General features: G+C 35.8%; 1 protein-coding gene and 1 pseudogene across 7 annotated transcripts in view; one reads left to right on the forward strand and one right to left on the reverse strand.

Moving 5' to 3' along the window:
• BBS9 (Bardet-Biedl syndrome 9) overlaps window positions 1–23463 on the reverse strand; it is a 438091-nt gene that overhangs the window by 204190 nt on the left and 210438 nt on the right. For 6 of the 7 annotated variants that reach the window (XM_061165393.1, XM_061165394.1, XM_061165392.1 and 3 more), the window contains 3 exons: window positions 19355–19450; window positions 6569–6741; window positions 601–753 (listed from right to left, as the gene is read on the reverse strand). In XM_061165393.1, the coding sequence (XP_061021376.1) occupies window positions 601–753; window positions 6569–6741; window positions 19355–19450 (422 nt within the window). The remainder of the gene's footprint in view (window positions 1–600; window positions 754–6568; window positions 6742–19354; window positions 19451–23463) is intronic. The other variant, XM_061165395.1, reaches the window with a different exon arrangement.
• LOC133072699 (phosphatidylinositol N-acetylglucosaminyltransferase subunit P-like) lies at window positions 1636–2078 on the forward strand (annotated as a pseudogene).

The raw sequence follows: 23463 nt of genomic DNA on the forward strand, positions 1-23463 counted from the left end.
AAATCATAATGGAGAACAATATGAAAAAGAATGTGTGTGCGTGCATATATATATACATATATATATATATGTATATATATAAAACTGAATCACTTTATTGTACAGCATAAACTAGCACAACATTGTAAATCAATTATACATCAATAAAGTAAATTTTAAAAACAGAATTCTATCTTAAAACATCAGCTGACAAAAAACTAGAAGTATGATCCAATTGCTCTGTAAGACAATCTGAGAATTGTGATAATTATGGGATGTACCAAGAATTGTCCAATAAACACACTAACCATAATAGCTACTATTTATCAAGCATATACTATATGCCTGGCATTATGTTGGCTGCTTCAAAAAAATGATGGAAAATCCTCACAAAAACTCTGGAAAGTAAAATATGGATGGATCTATTCTAATTTACTCAAAGTCACATAATTAGACAGTGACAGAGCTTGACTAAATTCTGACTCTAAAACTTGTATGCTGTTCAATGTTTCATAATATACAGGAAAGAAACACCTAACCTTGGTAGTCTGGAACGTGACTCTAGAGTGAGGGAAAAGATTATATCCAGTAGTAGAAAACTACCACTGATATTATACTTACCTGCTTGTAAGTTCCATCCAGCAAGGTGTCCAGGTGTTGGAGGGGCGCAGGTGTTTTATCTTTGAACCTTGTTAACAGCCGACGTTGAATGGCCCGAAATTGTACAGCTCTTTCAGATAAGAGTTCTTCTAATTTTTCACCATTTATCCGCAACTACAATGAAGAATTTCTTTAATTCAGGCTAAATGTGCACAACAAAAACATGTCTAAAGTAGGGATACTGGCAATACCAATAAAAATTTGAAAAGAGTAAAGAGGAAATTTAAGTGTATTACAGAGTTTAGAGAATTAAAACAGTATGATATTTGATTCTTGAATACATAAATGATACAGTGAAATAGGCTGGATAGAAATTTAGTAAAAATGGCCCACTTACCAAGGGGTAAAGACAGATTATTTAATAAACATTTTGTGATACCTGATTAAATATACAAGGGAAAAAAAAGAATAATAATCTATAATCTCTCCCCTAGCCTTTACAGCAAAATCAACTGTAGAGGAATCAAAAGTTTAAGTAAAACAAAAGTACTAGAAAATTGTATTTTTAAAATAATTTTAGCATGAGACAGATCTTTTTAACTTAAAAGCCAAAAGTCACACACACACACACACACACACACACACACCCCTGATAAATTACTAACCTAAAAAAAAAAAAAAAAAAGTTCTATGTGATTGCCATAATATCTAGAAAGCATCCACAAACTGATGAAAAAATGACCACAACCCAAACAAACAAGTAAGAAAAAGAACACCAATCCAATAGAAAAGTAGGCAAGATTCACAGAGAAGTTAATACAAACAGTTCTCAAGCATAATAGCCTTTGACCTAGCAATCGCACTTCCAGGAATTTTTCCAAGGGGTGTGCTTGCAAAAAGTAATGTACATGCAAAGATATTCATTATAGAATTTGTTCTGTTCCTATTACAGTAAGATAGTGTTAATAATCAAACTGCTGGAGTCAGCGCTTGGAGGACCCAAGGTCGAGGGCCACCCCGCAACCCGGGGGGGAACTTGAAATATCTAAAGCCACGGGGAAAATGGTGGAAAATTCACAGTCGCCATTGCCAGAAAGAGCAATTTATGGCTTTGTTCTTTTCTTAAGCTCCCAATTTGGTTTCATACTGTATCTTGTGTGAGCTTTTATTCTGAATCTTGGCTAAACTCCTCAGGCTTAACTTATTGGCCTCAAAAGTATTGGGCCGTTGCTCTGCCTGTGTATCTCCTCATTACCGTAGTCATCGGTTACGTCCTCTTATTTGGAATAAACATGATGAGTACCTCTCCACTTGACTCCATTCATAATATCACAGATAACTATGCCAAAAATCAACAGCACAAGAAAGACCAAGAAGAGGCCATCCCAGCACTAAGAGATATTCCTATTAGTGAAGTAAACCAAATATTCTTTCTTGAAGCCAAATAACTTTACACCAAAAACTTAACTATGTGGACTAATACCAAACATTTATTATAAATTTTTGACATAAAGGTTTTGACCATACTAAAAAAAAAAAAAATCAAACTGCTATCAATAGAGGAACAAGAGGACCACTAGGTACAGATAAGCAATGCTAGCCAAAGATGCATTCAAAGAAGCAGAGTAAAAAAACAGAATATCATTCATGTATTTTTTTCTAAAAATTTGTATAGTAACATAGTTGTGACTACATAGAACAATTCTAGAAAGATCACAAGAAACTGGACACCAAAAGTTGCCTCCAAAGAGGATATTTAATAATGGGAGGATGAGAATCAGAAATGACTCCTTTCCATTAACTCTTTTCATAATTTTTGAATATAATATTATTAAAATAAAGAAAACTGACCAAAGTCATAGGGAATACTCCATGAAACCAGATCATGTGACTGCTACTTCAACTTTACAGAACAGGCATAATACTTCTGCAGTATCATATTCAGTATGTTTGGAAATCAAATATAGTTTACATTTCTGATATCAAGCCAAACTCCCCTCTTTTTCAGTGCATGTGTGGAGAAAAGACACACGATTGGGGAAAAAACTTGGAATTCTATTACCCTCCTTTAACCCCAGTTTCAGAAGCACTTAAGTAGCTACATCAAAGAATATTCTCTTGAAGGGAAAGAAAAATTCATTACCAAAATTTAAAGTGATATAACAACTAATTTTTTAAGAAGAATATTACAAAAGTTATCAATAATTCACTTTTAATTGTATGACTTCCTAAAATATTTTATTTCCTCAATTCATGAAATAAAAAATATATTTTCAATATTAAGACATCAGCGAGGTGTCTTTGTATGTGTACCAAAACATCAGTGATTGAAATGTTTTCACATATCAGAATTTCAACACTTAACAAATATGTATGGATCTTAGTGCCAAGCAATGTTCTAGACACTAGGAATTACAACAATGACTAAAACAGACAAAAATTCTTGTTTTCATGGAGCTTATGCTAAAGGACACTTGGAAGCCAAAAGCCACCTTTATTCAAAGTTGAAAGCTGTATTAAAAGAAAAACAAAAAAAAGGTAGAGACTGAGGCCAGAGAGTAAAGGAAGTATAAGCATGCCCTTTTTAACTTGTTTGACAAGTAAAAGTGTATATAGTTGACCATATTCCCTAAGTCCCTCCCCAGAAAAGAAATGTCCCTGATGTAGAAACTACAAGGATTAACTAGCCAGTAAATATAAGCACAGGAGAGACGCGGACTATATGTCAAATATAGTCAATTAGAAATGAATGTTTTCTATTTTAAATGTTACAAACATTTAATCAGTACAGTCTTTCTGTGGACTCTCTTCCGTAAGTCACTGGACCTCACTTTTGCACAGTTAAGCAGGAATTTCTTCAGATATATCCTAGAGAATTACAAAGGTTCTCAATACTTAGAGTACCTAAATATTATTTCCCAAACTATTGACTTTTGGTGCCACAATTTGGTCAAAGTATACTATCCTATACAATATCATCAGTATAGATGAGAGAAAACCCAAATTCATTTATTTGATATTGTTGTATTACCCACAATTAGACTGCATTCACTGAAAATTTCCCTTTATGTTGACACTGTATTCAGAAAAGTCTTTATGTATAGGTTAAAGTCAACGTTCTTAGAATGTTCAAGGAACTGAACATTAAGTAGAATGTTCATGTGACTGACAATTTACATAACATATTCTCTCTCCCTTCCTCTCTCTCTCTTTTCTTTTTTTTTTTTTTAATTTTTTTTTTTTTATTAGTTGGAGGCCAATCACTTCACAACATTTCAGTGGGTTTTGTCATACATTGATATGAATCAGCCATGGATTTACACGTCTTCCCCATCCCAATCACCCCTCCCACCTCCCTCTCCACCCGATTCCTCTGGGTCTTCCCAGTGCACCAGGCCCGAGCACTTGTCTCATGCATCCCATCTAGGCTGGTGATCTGTTTCACCATAGACAGTATACATGCTGTTCTTTTGAAATATCCCACCCTCACATTCTCCCACAAAGTTCAAAAGTCTGTTCTGTATTTCTGTGTCTCTTTTTCTGTTTTGCATATAGGGTTATCGTTACCATCTTTCTAAATTCCATATATATGTGTTAGTATGCTGTAATGTTCTTTATCTTTCTGGCTTACTTCACTCTGTATAAGGGGCTCCAGCTTCATCCATCTCATTAGGACTGGTTCAAATGAATTCTTTTTAATGGCTGAGTAATATTCCATGGTGTATATGTACCACAGCTTCCTTATCCATTCATCTGCTGATGGGCATCTAGGTTGCTTCCATGTCCTGGCTATTATAAACAGTGCTGCGATGAACATTGGGGTGCACGTGTCTCTTTCAGATCTGGTTTCCTCAGTGTGTATGCCCAGAAGTGGGATTGCTGGGTCATATGGCAGTTCTATTTCCAGTTTTTTAAGAAATCTCCACACTGTTTTCCATAGCGGCTGTACTAGTTTGCATTCCCACCAACAGTGTAAGAGGGTTCCCTTTTCTCCACACCCTCTCCAGCATTTATTGCTTGTAGACTTTTGGATAGCAGCCATCCTGACTGGCGTGTAATGGTACCTCATTGTGGTTTAGATTTGCATTTCTCTAATAATGAGTGATGTTGAGCATCTTTTCATGTGTTTGTTAGCCATCTGTAGACCTATACATAGAAAACTATAAAACACTGATGAAAGAAATCAAAGAGGACACAAACAGATGGAGAAACATACCGTGTTCATGGATTGGAAGAATCAATATTGTCAAAATGGCTATTCTACCCAAAGCAGTCTATAGATTCAATGCAATCCCTATCAAGCTACCAACGGTATTTTTCACAGAACTAGACCAAAGAATTTCACAATTTGTATGGAAATACAAAAAACCTCGAATAGCCAAAGTAATCTTGAGAAAGAAGAATGGAACTGGAGGAATCAACCTGCCTGACTTCAGACTCTACTACAAAGCCACAGTCATCAAGACAGTATGGTACTGGCACAAAGACAGAAATATAGATCAATGGAACAGAATAGAAAGCCCAGAGATAAATCCACGAACCTATGGATACCTTATCTTTGACAAAGGAGGCAAGGATATACAATGGAAAAAAGACAACCTCTTTAACAAGTGGTGCTGGGAAAACTGGTCAACCACTTGTAAAAGAATGAAACTAGAACACTTTCTAACGCCATACACAAAAATAAACTCAAAATGGATTAAAGATCTAAATGTAAGACCAGAAACTATAAAACTCCTAGAGGAGAACATAGGCAAAACCCTCTCCGACATAAATCACAGCAAGATCCTCTATGACCCACCTCCCAGAATATTGGAAATAAAAGCAAAACTAAACAAATGGGACCTAATGAAACTTAAAAGCTTTTGCACTACAAAGGAAACTATAAGTAAGGTGAAAAGACAGCCCTCAGATTGGGAGAAAATAATAGCAAATGAAGAAACAGACAAAGGATTAATCTCAAAAATATACAAGCAACTCCTGCAGCTCAATTCCAGAAAAAATAAATGACCCAATCAAAAAATGGGCCAAAGAACTAAACAGACATTTCTCCTTCCTCTCTCTCTCTCTATAATACATATATACACACGTGCACACACACACCACTTTACAGACATGCAAAAACCTATGGATTCCTTAAAAAGGAGCCACTGTAGGGAACCAATGCTTCCTTAAATAATTTTCAAAATCTTTTTGAAATTCCTCTTTGTAATTCCCTACAGGATCTACTTACAGGCAAACAAGTAAGTAAAGCTTGGTGAATTCTTTTTTTAAACACATGGTACTTAAAACAATGACTGTCATTGTATAACTGTTTTCACAAAAACATTAATCTTGACTATTTCCAAATATCAAACCAATTTTCAAAGGATGAAGATTTGACACTCTGAAGATACTCAAGAAAATCTAACACAGGCTCTGAAGATAATTCCAAAGAAGAAGTGCTAACATATCCAGGCAACAAAGTCACTGGCAAATCTCACTGATTTAGACATTTAATCCTTCGGCATTTACCAAGCACCCATTGTGCCAGATACTCGATAATATTTTACGTGATTAACCCTTATTCAGATGCAGAAGTTCTGGTGTGCTTGTTAAAAATGAAAAGGAAAATTCACTTTACTTTATAATCACACCTCATTTATGGCCTGCTAGAATTAGTTAGCCAAATGGCTGCCGATAAGCTCAAATAGTTTTAGCACTGGGTTATTGGGGTCAAAGGTTAAATCCCCATGTGGGAGAATTAAACCAGTTCTGTTCTGAGGTCAGACCACATGCTTAGCTCCAGGCAGCCACTCTGTAAAAGTCTGCAATTGATCACAAATTGGCAAGAGGGCAGGAAAAGATTCACAACCCCACCACCCACATAAGAATAACAACTTAGTGTACTGCCTAATGGCATGTATACTAGAATTCTCACCTCTACAGGATCCCCTTCTTTTTCACATACTGAAAAATTACAGATGATATAGGTTATGATCATACACACCTCAAAATGATGATCAATCAACTCAAAATATTCTTGAAGGGGCACAGGTCCAGAAAAAGAACATGTGAAATCTTTGATTCCCTGTTTTTCAAAATATTCTTGAAGGCGGATGATAAGCTCATTTGTTATAAGCCAAAGATCCTCAAATTGTTCACTCTGAATGCGGTATCGTTCTAAAGAGAAAAAATAATTAAGCAAAAGGCTTATTAACACAATTACTAGCTGAAATAACGTATTGCTGTTGTTCAGTCGCTGAATCGTGTCTGACTCTTTGCGATCCCATGGACTGCAGCACACCAAGCTCTCCTGTCCTTCGCTATTTCCCAGAGTTTGCCCAAACTCATGTCCATTGAGTCGGTGATGCCATGAATTATCACTAACCCTGACATGAACGCCAAAATGAAAAGGACAAAGATTTCATTTTTGGAATATAGATATAATTTCTACTACCTTAATAAAAATAATTTTATGACCTTATTGTGATTTTCTGCATCAATAACTTAACATTTTCAAATTTCACTCCAAAGGTATGTGGTCACAGTGCCAAGCTGCAGAGTATGGTCCTTTTAACTATGTATCTTATGATAGGTTTCAGTATAGTAAAAACACAAAATTTGGATCTTTCCAGAAAGAGCTTTACTCAAAAGGTAAGAAAACAAAGAAACAAAACAAAAAAGGTAAGAAAACAGCCATTGCAAAAGTATACTTGGTATCATTATCCATTTCAGAAAATTGATATGAAATAAAATTTATTCTATAGAAAGTCCCACATCCTGGCCACAGTAGCCAGCTTAAACCCCTGTTATCATAATCAAAGCTATTTTTCTTGTAGTTCTTTCATTTGAAGAGAGATTTTGCAATAAGACCCTTCCCGAAATATAAATCTTGGTTCCCTCCATTCCCTGAAACCTCAGCTCATAGACAGCCAAATTCTTGCCTCCTACCATGATGATGCCGATGATAACAACAAAGATGACAATGATGCTGACAGCAGTGACAATAACTACATCTATGATAAGAGCAACTATTATATGTTGAGCACCAACTATGCATCAAGCACTGAAATTGTAACAACTCACTCTTTTACAAAAAAGAAAACCAGGCACAAAGAATCTCAAAGACTTGCCAAAGGTCACAAAGTAAATTAAATGTCAGAGCTAGAATTTATGATAAATATCCTTCTTTCCAATTGTCTAAACTCGACCTATTCTTTAGGATTTGGCTTCAGTCTCAACTACCCCCAAAAACTTTATTTCTCTACCATCGATAGCAGCCTTGGTCTTCCCTGGTGACTCAGATGGTAAAGAATCTACCTGCAATGCAGGAGACCAGGGTTCAACCTTTGAGACAGGAAGATTGCCTGGAGAAAGGAATGGCTACCCATTCTAGTATTCTTACCTAGAGAATTCCATGGACAGAGGAGCCTGGTGGGCTACAGTTCATGGAGTTGCAATGAGTTGGACACAACTGACTGACTAATACGTAGCAGCCTTATATGTACCAGGCACTATCTAAAGCACTTCACATTCACTCTCTTGCTTAAATCTCAATAACCCAGTAGGGAAAATACTGTTATCCCCATTTTACAGAAGAATAAATCTAGCCACAGAAGAGTTTAAATAATCTGCAAGGTCATCTAGCCAGTTAGTAACAGAGCAGGGATTGGAACTTCAGCTATTAATCCAAAGATTATCTATCAGTCTTAACCACCTCACACATTGCACATCTCTGAATTTATAGAGAATGTCTACAGTTTACTGTTTACTTAACTGCATACAACCACGTATTCTTATTTAACTTTCCATATACTCATATTCGGTCTCTTCAAAGAGACCATACACTTTTTGAGATCGAAGTCACCTATTCTATGGAACATCTATTATGTTTCATAAAGAAATAAATTTGGGGAGTATAAAAATTAGTGAGTCTTTTTGCTTAAAGAACCTAAGATATTATGATACATTCATGTAAAATAGTTATTTATACTTCCCATGGTACTATAAATATGTTACAACTTTAAATTGGTTTTTAACTTTGCCTTCCTCAACCATAATCCAAGAATAGATCTGCTCTCATTCCCCCAGTCGTACTCTTTTTAATCACATAAGGAATAAAATAAACTGAGTATTCCTGCCACGGAACATGCAAACACTCTGGTCTTCTCTGCTGTCATATCATTCCCCTTGATCCTACCCCACACTCCCTTCACTCTAGTCTTATTCTGGATGTTCGCTTCTGCCCATGGTGCTGATCAGATGTCTTCTCATTTCTCCCCATCAAAGACAGTAGGGCCAAGGTCAGATATGACAACCTTTACCTTTCTTGGTAATTGTAACTGAAGGTTTAATGCTTTAGAAGAAAACTAGCATACAATTATGGAGGGCTGTGAGTAGACAGGTAGAAGGGAGAATGCTGATGACAAAGTATGCTAGTATTAGGATCCTCTGAATCTGGGGTCTTACCTAAGTCAAGCTTGGGGTCCAACACAGAAAACCCAGACTGATATTTATTCCCTCTTCTATTCATTTGTATAAGTCAGTTCAAGATTCTGGAGATAAAATCACAAAGAAAGCAAGAGCCTCTGCCTTCAAGAAGTTCACTGTAGATCTTGAAAGAAGAATGAACAAGGTTTCCACCATCACTGACTCAGGGGACTCAGGGATACCCCCATTAAGGTTGATTTTGCCACAGAAAGATCTGAGCTTTCCCCAAGGGATATACAACTATTTTCAAGTATATGAAGGCCTATTACATAGCAGAAGAATTAGGCAATAGCAAGGGAGCAGCAAAGTGAAGAAGGCACAATAAGAATTGTTCAATAATTATAGATATTAATAGAGTTGGCTGCCCTGGGAAATGTTTAAGGCTCTGAGCTCCTTGGTGATTGGTGCTTTCTTAAAAGTCTCCTGGGGAGTTGTAGAACTCAGTGAGGAAGAAGATAGGCCATCTCTGGAGTTACGGACCAATCTGTCCCTCTATGCATCCTGAGACACATACTGGGCAGCTCAGTGCTGCCTCCAGGTCTCAGCCATTTGTCCCTCTTAGGTAGAAAGGTAGCTTCTGGCTCAGGGCTGGCTCAGGACCTTGTCTTTCCCTGTGTTTGCCCATCTTGGGGCAGGTATCTGCTCCAGCCCAGAGACCCCATCCAGGCCCGGGGAATGCCCTTGGCCTTCTAGAAGACAATGCTGAGCTGAGTCAGTTACATCTCCTTTTACAGCTTTGTGATCTCCCCAAACACAAACTACATTCTGCTGCACAGTCTTTGCTGGACACAGCAGACGTAGGTGATGAAGTTCCATGCTGCAGTGATGCGGGCCCAAGAGAACACACGGTGAGATGTAGTCATGACTATTGGAGCAACAGAGATGGATACGATAGCAGGAGTGGGCACATACTCGGGCACTGCCATACTTGACTGTGGCTGCCCTCCCTGTGAGCAGCATCTGCAAAGCCACAGACTGGATGGTGAGGGTGTTGTCCTCCAGAGTGGACTGTGCCAACACCAGGAGAGGTGTGTCCATTCAACTATAATTTTTCGATACAAATGTGTCACAACTTAAAAGAGATGCACTAAACATCTCTGTCTATCAAAGGTTAGTTTTATTAGTTAAATTTTATTTAAAAGTAAAACATTTTATTAGCATTTACAACTGGAGGAAGTGTGGATAGGATTCTCAGCCAAATGCCAACAAGTACCTCCAAGTTCAGCTGTCCTGGGGCTGAGCTGATGATGGGGAAAGACAGATCCAATTGACACTTATCCTGATTCCTCCTAGGAACTGCTGGATTTAGTTCCCATTCACAGCTTACAGTGGGCATGGGTGTTTCATTAAGGAGAGCAGGGGATGTTGTGAGCAAGCCAAGAAAGGCAGTGGGCCCAAAAGCTTCCCCAGGAGAGACAAAGTTATCTTATTTCTGCTGCCCACAGCTGGAGCTCCTTCCTCACTCCTGGAAGACAACAAACCCCCTAATCTGACAAAATGAAATGCAGGCAAGTCTAAACATTTCCCTTTATCTTTCATCAAGATTTGAATTATCTGAACAGAGGCTGATGAACTCTCTAGGAGACCCATCTCAATCCCCCATACTGGGCAAAGACTTCCACTTTCTAAAGTAACAGAGAAAAGTCTTGGACAATAGATTCAAAAGGCAAGGGACAAATGAAAGAAATGAAACACAATTCCCTTTACAAAGTAGCCATAAAGCAAGACAATCTTTATTTGACAGTCTTAAGAAGATTCTAAGTAACTCTGCACCTACTCATTCAATTCAAAAGGTATTAAGCAGTAAGTGCTGGGGAAACAATGGGGAACAACACATACTAGTCCTGGCCCTCATCCTAGTGAAAAGGGTAGAAAATAAGCAAATAAATAACAAATAATTACAAGTTATAAAATGACTATGATGCAGATAAAAAAGGTGCTATGATAAAGACTAATGGTAAAACAGTTTGTTTATTATTTCATAAAACACTGCAACTAAATAATACTAGCAGCTAAAATTTACCTAGCACTTACAGTGTACCAGGAAATTGCTTCATGCTTTTTAGGAATTATCTCATTTGATTCTTATATAGTATAATTGCACTATTTTATTTCCATTTCTGTAGATGGAAAAAACAGGCACAGTAATTTTTTCAAAGTCATTCAAATGAAATCTAAACCAGAGCAGGGATTTAAATTATTAATCTGATTCTAGACTTCATACTCCTAATCATTTTGTGCATAAAGCTTGGAGCTTAAGATGGAAAGAACAGCCCAGATAGAGGGAATGGTAAGTTCAAAGACTTTATGGGAGAAAAAGTCAGAGATGTACCAAGAACTGAGAGAAGGTCATAGTAAGGAAAAGTGCCCAGAGATGAAGCTGGATATCAGGCCAGGCCAGAACATACAGGGAGACCTATAAGGGTTAGTAAAAGGTTCGATATTATTATCAACACAAAAGATTTTCAGCTGGAGAGAGGCATGATAAAATTTGTAATTGTTTCTTTGTTTTTATTATAAAAGCTGCTAAGCAGAAAAGGAATTGGAAAGGGACAAAAATAGACTCATAGTTATCAAACATAGTGGTGCCATATATAAGCAATTAAGGGCATCACATTACAAAGGAAATCTCCAGTTTCTCAGATCTTATCCCTGAGCAAAACTTAAAATGTAGTAAATTTTTAAATCTATGACTTCAGTACAAATAAATCATCCAACCATCAATTTCTTCATCCACACAAAGGGGAAAATAAAGCATAGCTCACAAGGCCAGTATGAAGATCAACTATAATGTTATATGGAAAAGATTTATACAAGTGTAATTTATCTTCGTATTATTATTTTTTGGCCACGATACACATAAGATCTTAGTTCCCCCACCAGGGATAAAACCCACACCCCTTGCACTGGAAGTGCAGAATCTTAACCACTGAATCACCAGAAAAGTACCTATATTTTAAAATTTAGATCAAGAAAGATTAGATATTCAAAATATATTGGTTGAAAAAATTAAAATTTTGATACAAAAAGTGTAGAATAAAACAAGTTAAAAAATCTAAAGCTCACTGGAAAACTTAATATAAATAAAATTCTCTTTCATTTGCTATAGCCTGAACACTTGTGTCGCTCCAAAATGCATATGTTTAGTCCTGATATCCACTGTGATAATACCTGGAGATTGGACCTTGGGGAGGAGATAATGTCATGGGAAAGGAGTCCTCATTAATGAGATTAGCACTCATAAAAAGAGGCCCCAGAATCACCCTTACCCCTTCTGCCACATGCCACACTGAAAAGTCAGACATCTGTGAAGCAGGAAGCAGGCCCTCACCAGAAACCAGACCTACCAGCGCCCTGATCTGGGGCTTCCAAGCCTCCAGAACTATCAGAAGCAATTATTCTGTTATGTGAAAGCCACCCAGTCTATGGTATTCTTTTAAATAACAACCCAAATGGACTAAGATAGTACCCTGCTGTGAATACATGAATAACATTAAAGAAGAAAAATGCAAAATTCATAATAATAAATATTTAAATAGGTCTGATATTTTCTATAACTTTCCAATTCAGACTTCAATTATTTTCTTATTCATCAGCACATACAGGGGGAAAAAATGTGTCAAAATGTTAAAAATTACCATGAGACTGGGGGATTTAAAAATATAAACTTGGTATCTGCAAGTTGAATTTTTTCAGATTACCAAAAATCAACAAGAATCAAAGAGTCAAAGATTTATAAGGCATTATTTTGACTATTAAGCATTTTCTTGGTACTAGTACTCCAAGATACTTAACACTGCCCAGGAGATTTTCCAGAGTATACATTTCATGGAAAAGAAAAATGAAAATTCCTATTTACAATATAGTATGAAAGAAAAAAGTTGTATTCTAAAATACATCCTTACAATATTGATAATTAAAATAGCTTCCAAAATGAACATTCAATTTAATCTCTTTTCCTTTGCATCTTGCAACAGCAGCTCAGTGGAAATAACCATTTCAGCTTCCAAATGAAATAAATTTAAAGGATTGGAACCCAGTCAATTGCCATTTCACCCTACTACAAATGGAGAAAATAATATATTTAACTAAGCAGGGCACAAAAATGCATAACGTCAGTCTCAATTCATGTCAGAACATCTGAAGTTCATCAATATAAATAATGTTTGCATTCATATCATAAACAAAGCATCAATATAGTTTATGCTACCCTGGAAATTTTAAAATGTGAAATGGAAAAGCAGATGAATGCCTTTTAAATCAAAAGTTGGAAGAAATAATATAAATAATATCAGTAGATATTAGTGTAATACTCTAAATATACAACCTCTTCAGTATTAATACAAACTATGGATGGTTTCTCTAAATTTAATTTTCAAAAGGCTTTTTTCTAAGTGGATTTATATAATATTCCCATTGTCCCTCAATAATACTACTAAGAAATTCTAAGATAAATTTTAATACAATATTATACTGATGAATCCCTGTACACATTAAAGCGCTGACAGCAGCATGAGGTGCATATCAGGTGAGTTTAGATTTTACCATGACCTGTGTGTGTGCTAAGTTGCTTCAGTCATGTCTGACTCTTTCTGACCTTATGACCTGTAGCCTGCCAGGTTTCTCTGTTCATGGGATTCTCCAGGCAAGAATACTGCAGTGAGTTGCCAAGCCCTCCTCCAGGGAGTCTTCCCAACCCAGGGATCGAACCCTTGTCTCAGGCATCTTCTGCATTGGCAGGAAGGCTCTTTATTACTAATGCCATCTGGGGAGGCTTTATCATAACACCTGTCCTTAAATTTGGAGGCTTCATTAAAGGACTATCACAGAGTTCCTACTCTATGAACTTTCAGATGCTTTTGAACTGTAGTATTGGAAAAGACTCCTGAGAGTCCCTTGGACTGCAAGGAGATCAAACGAGCAACCCTAAAGGAAATCAATCCTGAATATTCATTAGAAGCACTGATGTTGAAGCAGAAGTTCCAATACTTTGGCCACCTGACACAAAGAGCCAACTCATTAGAAAAGACCCTGATGCTGGGAAAGATTGAAGGCAGGAGGAGAAGAGGACGACAGAGGATGGGACGGTTAGCTGGCATCACTGACTCAAAGACATGAGTTTGAGCAAGCTCCAGAAGATGGTGAAGGATAGGGAAGCCTGGCACGCTGCAGTCCATAGGGTCGCAAAAAGTCAGACATGACTGAGCGACTGAACAATGACAAAAACAAAAATCCCACACTTTATCAAGCATCTGAAGATAACTTTTCTTCTTCCTGGAATGCCCTCCACCTAAAAATCTCCTATTCATTCCAAAATATCCTTCACAAATAAAATCTCTTATGGAACCTCATTCTTTTGGAATCTAGTAGCAGCCAAAGTGTGCTTCTATAAGCACATCAAGTGTTCTATAATCAGTACATTACCTGTTTGTTTCTCCAATTAGTGCAGGAGCTCCACAAGAGTCATGAGATATATTAGATATAAAGACATCTGCTAAGTGAAAAACGAGCAAAGGTGCACAGTCCAGCCAGATGGAGTAGAGCAAACTCTCACTTTCTTTTTTCTGAAGATATTTTAACACAGTTCAACATCACATATGCTTTCTTTTGACAGATACAAAAAGAAAGCCTTTCTCAAGGCTCAACCCTTATTCACATACATGACTACAATTCTTTCATTATATGTGAAGGCAAAATAATCAAAATGGAAAAGCAAAGACTTTTAAACTTGACCTTATTCAATTCAGTCACTCTATCTAGCATGCTACACTCTTCCAGGATATTGAAATGTTTAGCATTATTAGTTATCCTTTCCATATTCCAAAGGCCTACCAGAGGCAACATAAATTTGCTATTTGCAATTGCTTAGTGCTACTTGTGACACTAAGAAGATGTATTTACTCAGCATTCATTGCTATTTACCAGTTTAGCAGGGTACGGAAGTCTAAGTTGAAAATCATTTCTCTCAGATCTTAGGGAAAATTTTTCCATTGTCCTCTAGGTTTCAAATTGGGAAAGGAGTACATCAAGGCTGTATATTGTCACCCTGTTTACTTAACTTATATGCAGAGTACATCATGTGAAAAGCCAAGCTAGATGAAGCAAAGGCTGGAATCAAGATTGCCGGGATAAATATCAATAACCTCAGATATGCAGATGACACCACCCTTGTGGCAGAAAGCAAAGAGAAACTAAAGAGCCTCTTGATGAGAGTGAAAGAGGACAGTGAAAAAGTTGGCTTAAAGCTCAACATTCAGAAAACTAAGATCATGGCATCTGGTCCCATCACTTCATGGCAAATAGATGGGGAAACAATGGAAAAAGTGAGAGACTTTATTTTCTTAGGCTCTAAAATCACTGCAGATTGTGACAGCAGGCATGAAATTAAAAGATACTTGTTCTTTGGAAGAAAAGCTATGACCAACCTAGACAGCATATTAAAAAGCAGAGACATTACTTTGCCAACAAAGATCCGTCTAGTCAAAGCTATGGTTTTTCCAGTGGTCATGTATGGATGTGAGAGTTGGACCATAAAGAAAGCTGAGCACCGAAAAATTAATGCTTTTGAACTGTTGTGTTGGAGAACACTCTTGAGAGTCCCTTGGACTGCAAGGAGATCAAACCAATCAATCTTAAAGGAAATCAGTCCTGAATATTCATCAGAAGGACTGATGCCGAAGCTGAAACTCCAATACTTTGGCCACCTGATGCGAAGAACTGACTCTTTGTAAAAGACCCTGATGCTGGGAAAGATTGAAGGTGGGACGAGAAGGAGACAAGAGAGGATGAGATGGTTGGATAGCATCACCGGCTCAATGAACATGAGTTTGAGCAAGCTCTGGGAGTTGGTGATGGACAGGGAAGCCTGGTGTGCTGCAGTCTATGGGGTCGCAAAGAGTCAGACATGACCAAGTGACTGAACTAAACTAAACTAGTATATAATAATTTTGTTGAACAGTTAAATATCTTCTTGATTCATTTGCCTTGAGTGACTATTTTTTTCCTTTCTAATCTTTGGAGTTATGCCCCTGATCCTTAGTGCTCTAAAATTTCACAATAATATGTTCATATGTATTTCTTTTTCTCATTCATTGTGCTAACATTGAACAGGCTCCTCCAATATCCACAACTGAGACATTTCATTTCCTAGAAATCTTTGTCTCCATTGGTTTTCTTTCCATCTTTACAACCCACTCCCCCAATGTCACACCTTGTTTGATGAGCCTGTCATCAGGATCTGCAGTCTCTCTGAACTCTTGACATCAACACCTCACTCATTCTATAACCACCAGCTTTTGTGCTTCTGGTTTACTTGCTCTATAACACCCACTACTTCTTGAACCTAATCAAGAGGTGTGATCTATTGAACTTGTTAATTTCTCACTACGTATCACTTTTCTCTTTATTTCTCTCAGCTTAGATTTGGTAGTTCATTACTACAAACATTCTCATGAAAATATTTTATCTGCAATTCTCTGTTTCAAAATCCCAATCCTGGCTTTAGTTGTTTGGACAACAAAAAACAAATCACTGCTGGGCAAAATTGTCTAAGGATGACTGGATTCACTTCAAAATTCAGAATCTCAGACTTCTAATGGGAACTCATCATTGCTTATATTTCACGAGTTTGCTTTCTTATTTTCCAAGACACCAGTGTCACACTATCTTTTTTCAAATTTAAAGATCAAAGCTCCCCTATCTTTTCATCAACAAAATTTATAAAGTCTCCCTAGACCTATATGCTGTCACTAAACTTTCAACTCTCCTCACCCTCCAAGTTCTGTATCCCATCCCCTCTCTCCTTCTAAAGGACTTCATTGCTTTGTGATGCCCTTCTGCTTCCTGATCATCAGCCTCTCCCACTAACTCATTTCAATTGATATTTAAACATGATCTGAAAGTGAAAAGTGAAAGTGTTAGTTAATCAGTGGTGTCCGACTCTTTGTGACTCCATGGACTGTAGCCCACCAGGTTCCTCTTTCCATGGAATTCTCCAGGCAAGAATACTAATATGTTCTAATATTGCTTATTTAAAAACAAAATGCACAACTCCTTTCAGCTACATTTTACTTCAGAATTACTGAGTTTAATTGTCAAATTATTACCAAAAATGCCAGTTACTAAAAACACGTAGTGCTACTAATAATAGATACTCTAAATTTACCCTTGGACTAACCTGCAGCTTAGACTGCACTGCTTTGGACTCTTATAGAATTATATTTAGTAAGCTGAGTTTCAGCACTATTTTTAAAGTTCTATGAAATTTGTTATTCAAAGTATAATTACATAAGTATAGTAATTATAAGTATAACCACAAGTTATAGAGACATTATTGAAGAAGCTATTTTTGTGATATTCAGAAGAGAAATTTCTTCCTGGACTCAGTATCAGGCTGTGCATCTCCTAAACAACTGATTTGATTTGATCTTCAGAGTACTCTGAAAATTAGAACTAAAATGTTTTCCTTTTATTTCTAAGCTGCTGGCATCTTATCAATTGTATGTTAATCTTACTCTTCAATCTTCAGCAATTTTAACATATATTTTAAACACTTTTAGAAACAAGTGAAACAAGGCAAGGTACAAATAGATATAGTAGAGGAAAAGATAAAAGCAGATATATAAGAAAGATCAAGAAAAGCATCAAGACAAAAGAAACAGGAAGGAAGAGAGAGAGGAAGGTGGTAGTGTTTGCTGTGTGAGGTAGTAAATAACAATGTGGATCTGGATCTTAAGAAAGTGGCATGGCAGGAATATATAATTATAGACAACAGCATATTTCTTCTGAAACACCACTGTAATGAATCAGTCTAAATAACTGACTTCCATGTGGAAATATTTTATAATTCTGATTATAAAAATATTTCTCATAAAATGTGACTCATTTGTTATTTTTAACAACTTTATAGAAGTATCATTGATATATAAAAAAACACATGTTTAATATTTACAATTTGATGAATTTGGACACATTCATATACCTGTAAAGCTATTACTATCTTCAAGGTAATGTACATATCCATCACTAGTGTTATTTTCAATTTAGGTCTGTGGAAATCATTTTCAGTTTTGTTACTGTATTCTTCCTAAATATTTTTATCTTTAAAGCTTTGCGGGGTTTTTTCATATAATAAATTCTAATTACATTGAATCTTTACTGTACTTTTTGAAGTAAAAAACCTATTCAGCTCCACAGAGAATGTGACTACGTACCTGAGACAACGAGTTGCATTCGCTTGTCTGCTCTGGCTGTTCTATGCCAAATTGAACTAAAATTACCACATAGCACACTTCAAGACCAGCTGATTATCAAGCAGGTTTTAAAATGCACATAAAATACTATCTAATGACAACTATATATGATAACTGTAGCATTTGACTGATTGTTAGAGAAAAAATACTGAGTTCTTGCATTTGTAGGGCTTTTCTATCCATCCAGATTTTGAGATGAAAGACTGTGCCTTTCATAAAAAAGAAAAATGTCAAACACAAATTAGATACAAATTACTTCATTCCTCCTTTGGGGATGAATACTCTTACAGAGCAGTAGGGAGCACCAACGTCTGCCTCAAGCCCAGAAAACTGTACTTTCTTCGTATCTATCGCCTTTCATCTCCAAGGACATTCTCTATGTAGAATTCTGGGCATCACTTTATATATATATGAATGAATGAATATATATATAATATATATGTATTCATTTCCCCTTATATCCTTATTGTACCTAAAATTTGTTTAAAACTTCCTCTCCTAATAATTTATTTCCAAGAAAGGGTATAAAACCCAGTGAGTTTAGTAACTTCATTATCTACATACAACAGAAATCAGTTGTACATCGAGTAGTTTCAACAATTATTCTCATATGAAGCAAACAAATCAATAAAGCAAATATTTATCTGAAATTCAAACTTGACTATATAATTAGTACTTTTCATTCTATTGAGATTAATCTCAATAAGTTATTCACTTTCATCTTTGCCGATGTCCAAAAGGAGGCTATAAGAATATGTACACACAAAAAAATTAACTCCAATTTCTAGTAACTCCTAAAATCTAGTTTACCATATACCTATCTCAAAAACATTTTTCAGGTCTTTAAATTCCTCTCTCAAACCCTCCTCATCCCCAAATCCAAAGTTATATATCTCTAATAAAACAGGACCCTATCTTCATAACTAATATAATGGCCCTTAGTTTTCAATAACTAACATCACCCTTATAGAAATCCTTGATGTGGCAATGATCTGTAATGTAGTGTTCTTAATAGAAGTTTTCAAAAGCAATAATATCATGGCTTTACTTACGAGAGGTTTTGGAAGCAAGAAGTGTAACTTGGGACCCTCCTAAGAAGTGAAAACCCATTACATTCACCTGATCATCTTCTAACTGCTTGGCAAAGCCTACAAAGAAAAGAAAAAACATCACCTTACAAAACCACAAGGCAAATACTTACTGTTTAAAATAGGAAGCTTAGTTGATGATAACTTTCTATGGCACTAGTCGAGTCTGAAGTCCATGTGTGGACTATATTAACTAACTTCCACAGTTGCTTCCAATTACTAAAATTTCTGCCTCACAAGAACATGTTAAAATCATTTAATTTCCTTTCTTCTACTAGTTCATTCTAGGTCTGAGGCAAGAAATGCACAAGATGAACCTAGAATATCTGTCACGCCAGAAAAAAACTATCAGTGACTAGAGAGCTATATGAAAAGGACGTAAGAGCCAACTGGCCAGAGATGAAAATATTTGAATATCAAAAAAGATAATAATTGCAATGGAGTAAAACACATCAAATATATCTAAAGGCATATGTTCATATTTACACTAAAAACAAAAGAGAAAAGCCAAATGCTCACTACTGAAGAATTTTAGAGAATCAACTCAGTATTTTAAAAATGACTAACAAAGGCAAGGAATCAAGCATTTACTCTAACGATCCTACTGAACTGTACCATATAATCAAGGTAAATAAGGGAAATATTCTCTGTACATAAATATGCCAGCTAAAAACTTGAAGAAAGCCTGAAAGCAATCATTTTTCAACTTCCAGTGAATGAATGGATCTGAGTATTGACTATCAGTAGCTATTACAGTCACACAAAAAAGTTCAGTTCAGTCTCTCAGTCGTGTCCGACTCTTTGCAATCCCATGAACTGCAGCACACCAGGCTCCCTGTCCATCACCAACTCCTGCAGTCCACCCAAACCCATGTCCATTGAGTCGGTGATGTCATCCAACCATCTCATCCTCTGTTGTCCCCTTCTCCTCCTGCCCCCAATCTTCCCCAGCATCAGGGTCTTTTCCAATGAGTCAGCTCTTCGCATCAGGTGGCCAAAGTATTGGAGTTTCAGCTTCAGCATCAGTCCTTCCAATGAACACCCAGGACTGATCTCCTTTAGGATGGACTGGTTGAATCTCCTTGCAGTCCAAGGGACTCTCAAGTGTCTTCTCCAACACCACAGTTCAGAAGCATCAATTCTTCACCGCTCAGCTTTCTTTATAGTCCAACTCTCACATCCATACATGACCACTGGTAAAACCATAGCCTTGACTAGATGGACCTTTGTTGGCAAAGTAATGTCTCTGCTTTTTAATACGCTGTCTAGGTTGGTCGTAACTTTCCTTCCAAGAAGTAAGTGTCTTTTAATTTCATGGCTGCAATCACCATCTGCAGTGATTTTGAAGCCCAGAAAAATAAAGTCAGTCACTGTTTCCACTGTTTACACAAAAAAGGGACAAACATATTATTTACCCACTGCTGAAAGTATATACCACCATTCATGAAGTACTGTGGCCAAAATAATCAGTCCTTGAAAACTGGGGCCAAATTTACCCTCCCATCACAAATAATTAAAAACTGAGTATAAAATAACCAAACCATTTTTCAAGACATTAGAAATTAGCAAATGAACAACAGTCATCTCTGACAAACAAGAAACAAAATGAGTTCTATGTTTGCCTCAGTTTACCACCTAGAGAAAATTTCCAAGCCTCAACACATGGAAGGGGAGCCCAAGAGCAACCTAGCATTCTTTCTGAGTTAAGGAGATTCTGGCAAGGCCAAAGTGGCAGAATTTCTCAAGACAGAGAGAGGATAGCACTACAGAGAAAGAACTCGAGAAATTTGCAGAGTCCTCTTTGAGTATGCAACAGAATACTAATTTATTTAAAACCAATGATCTCAATAATCACATTAAAAATAAATGGTCTAAACACCCCACTTAAAAGACAGATAATATTGGATTGGGTTAAAAAATCCAAGACTCAATTGTATGCTACCTATAAGAAGTCCACTTTAAACATAACGACGTAAACAACTTAAAGGTGAAAGAGGGAATATATATATATATATCATTGTAACACTAGGCAAAAGAAAGTTGGAATAGCTATATTCATATTATAAAAGTTGATTTTAGAGCAAAGAATATTAACAAAGGCTATTAACAGAGGCTATTTCATAATAATCCAGACATTATAATCCTAAACTTTTATGTGCCTAAAACAGAGCTTTAAAATATATGAAGCAAAAATTTCAGATCTGCAAAAAAAATAGAGACAGAGAGAGAGAAATAAACAAATTGTAATTGAAGATTTCAACAGTCTACTCTCAATAACTGACACATGTAAACCGAAAACCTGTAAGGATATAGAAGATTAAAAACACTATCAGAAAACTTGTCTTAACTGACATTTCATAAGATTCCACCCTACAATAGCAGAAAACCATTATTTTCAAATGCTCGATTGGGACAGCTTTTTTTATTTTTTTCATTTATTTTTATTACTTAGAACATTCACTTCACAAAACTGTCCTAGTTTAGGGGCACTAAATAAGTCTCAATGAATTCACAAGAACTCAAGTCACACAAAGTATGTTCTCCTACCACAGTGAAATTGAATTCCAAATGAATAACAAAAGTTCTATGGAAAATCCCCAAAAGTTTCAAAACTATATACCATACTTCTAAATAACGCTAGGGTCAAAAAAAAGAAATAAAATGGGAATTGAAAGTATTTTATACAGAATGAAAATTAAAAATACAATATTTGATAATTGTAGGATGCAGCTAAAGCAATAGTTAGAAGAAATGTTATAGCATTAACCAACTACATTAAAAAGAATGGTCTCTGCTTTCACCTTAAAGAACTAGAAAAAAGAAAATTAAACCAAAGTAAGCAGAAGAAAATCAGAGAAATTAAAAAGAATAGAAAACAAAAAATAAAAAGATGAAATAAATAAAACCAAAAGCTGGTTTTTCAAAAAGAGATAAAATAGATACACCTCTAGTCAACAGATCAGGAGAAAAAAAAGAGAGAAAACACAAATTACCAGTATCAGTAATGAGTGAGTTGTCTTCACTCCAGATTCTACAAATGTTAAAAGGATAAGAAAATGTTATCAACAACCTTATGCCAATAAATTCAACAACTCAGATGAAATACACATATTTTATGAAAGATAGAAAAGTACACTCAATAAAAAATAAATAACACGAACAGTCCTATATCTTTTGAAGAAACTGAATTTGTAATTTAAAAGCTTTCCCATACACAAAACTCTAGGTCTGGAAAACTTCCCTGGTGAATTCTTCCAAATATTTAAGCAATAAATAATACCAATTCAGCACACTCTTCAAAAAAAAATTGAAGAGAGGTAAATATTTCCCAATTCATTCCATTAACTCCACATTAATAACTCATAAGGAAGCAAAATTATATATCAATATCCTTTATAAATATAAATGTAAAAATTATAAACTAAAGTTTAGCAAATTAATCCAACAGCCCGTTGAAAGGAAAATACATCATGATCAAATGTGACTTATCTCAAGAATGCACAGTTGGGCTAATATTCAAAAATTAATCAATGTAATCCACCTATTAACAGACTAAAGAAAAAAATGACATAAAATATTTCAAATGATATCAAAAAAGCATTGAAAAACTTAAAAAAAAATCTATTCCTAATGAAACTCACAGCAAGCCTGGTATAAAAGAGAACTTCCTCAAGCTGGTAAAGGACACCTACAAAATATTTACAGCTATTAATAAAACATATTTAATGTTTAAAGACCAAATGTTTGCTCTCACAATTTCTATTCAACATCATCCCAGAGGTTCTAGCCCAGGTTTAAAAAAAAAGCAAGCAAAAAGTAAACTGAATCTCCAGATTAGAAAGGAAGAATAAAAGTGTTTTCACTTGCAGATGACATGATCCTCCATGGAGGAAATCTGATTAAATCTTAAAAAAAAAAAAAAAGCTAGCAGAACCAATAAATGGTTTAACAATGTAGCATGATACAAGATGAATATACAAAAACCAACTGTATTTCTATGTAGTAGGAAGGAACAATTTGAAACTGAAATAAAATACAATTTGCAAACGCATAAAAATATATTAAATACTTAA

The sequence above is a fragment of the Dama dama genome, chromosome 18 (genome assembly GCF_033118175.1).
Source record: "Dama dama isolate Ldn47 chromosome 18, ASM3311817v1, whole genome shotgun sequence".
Taxonomy (NCBI): Eukaryota; Metazoa; Chordata; class Mammalia; order Artiodactyla; family Cervidae; genus Dama; species Dama dama.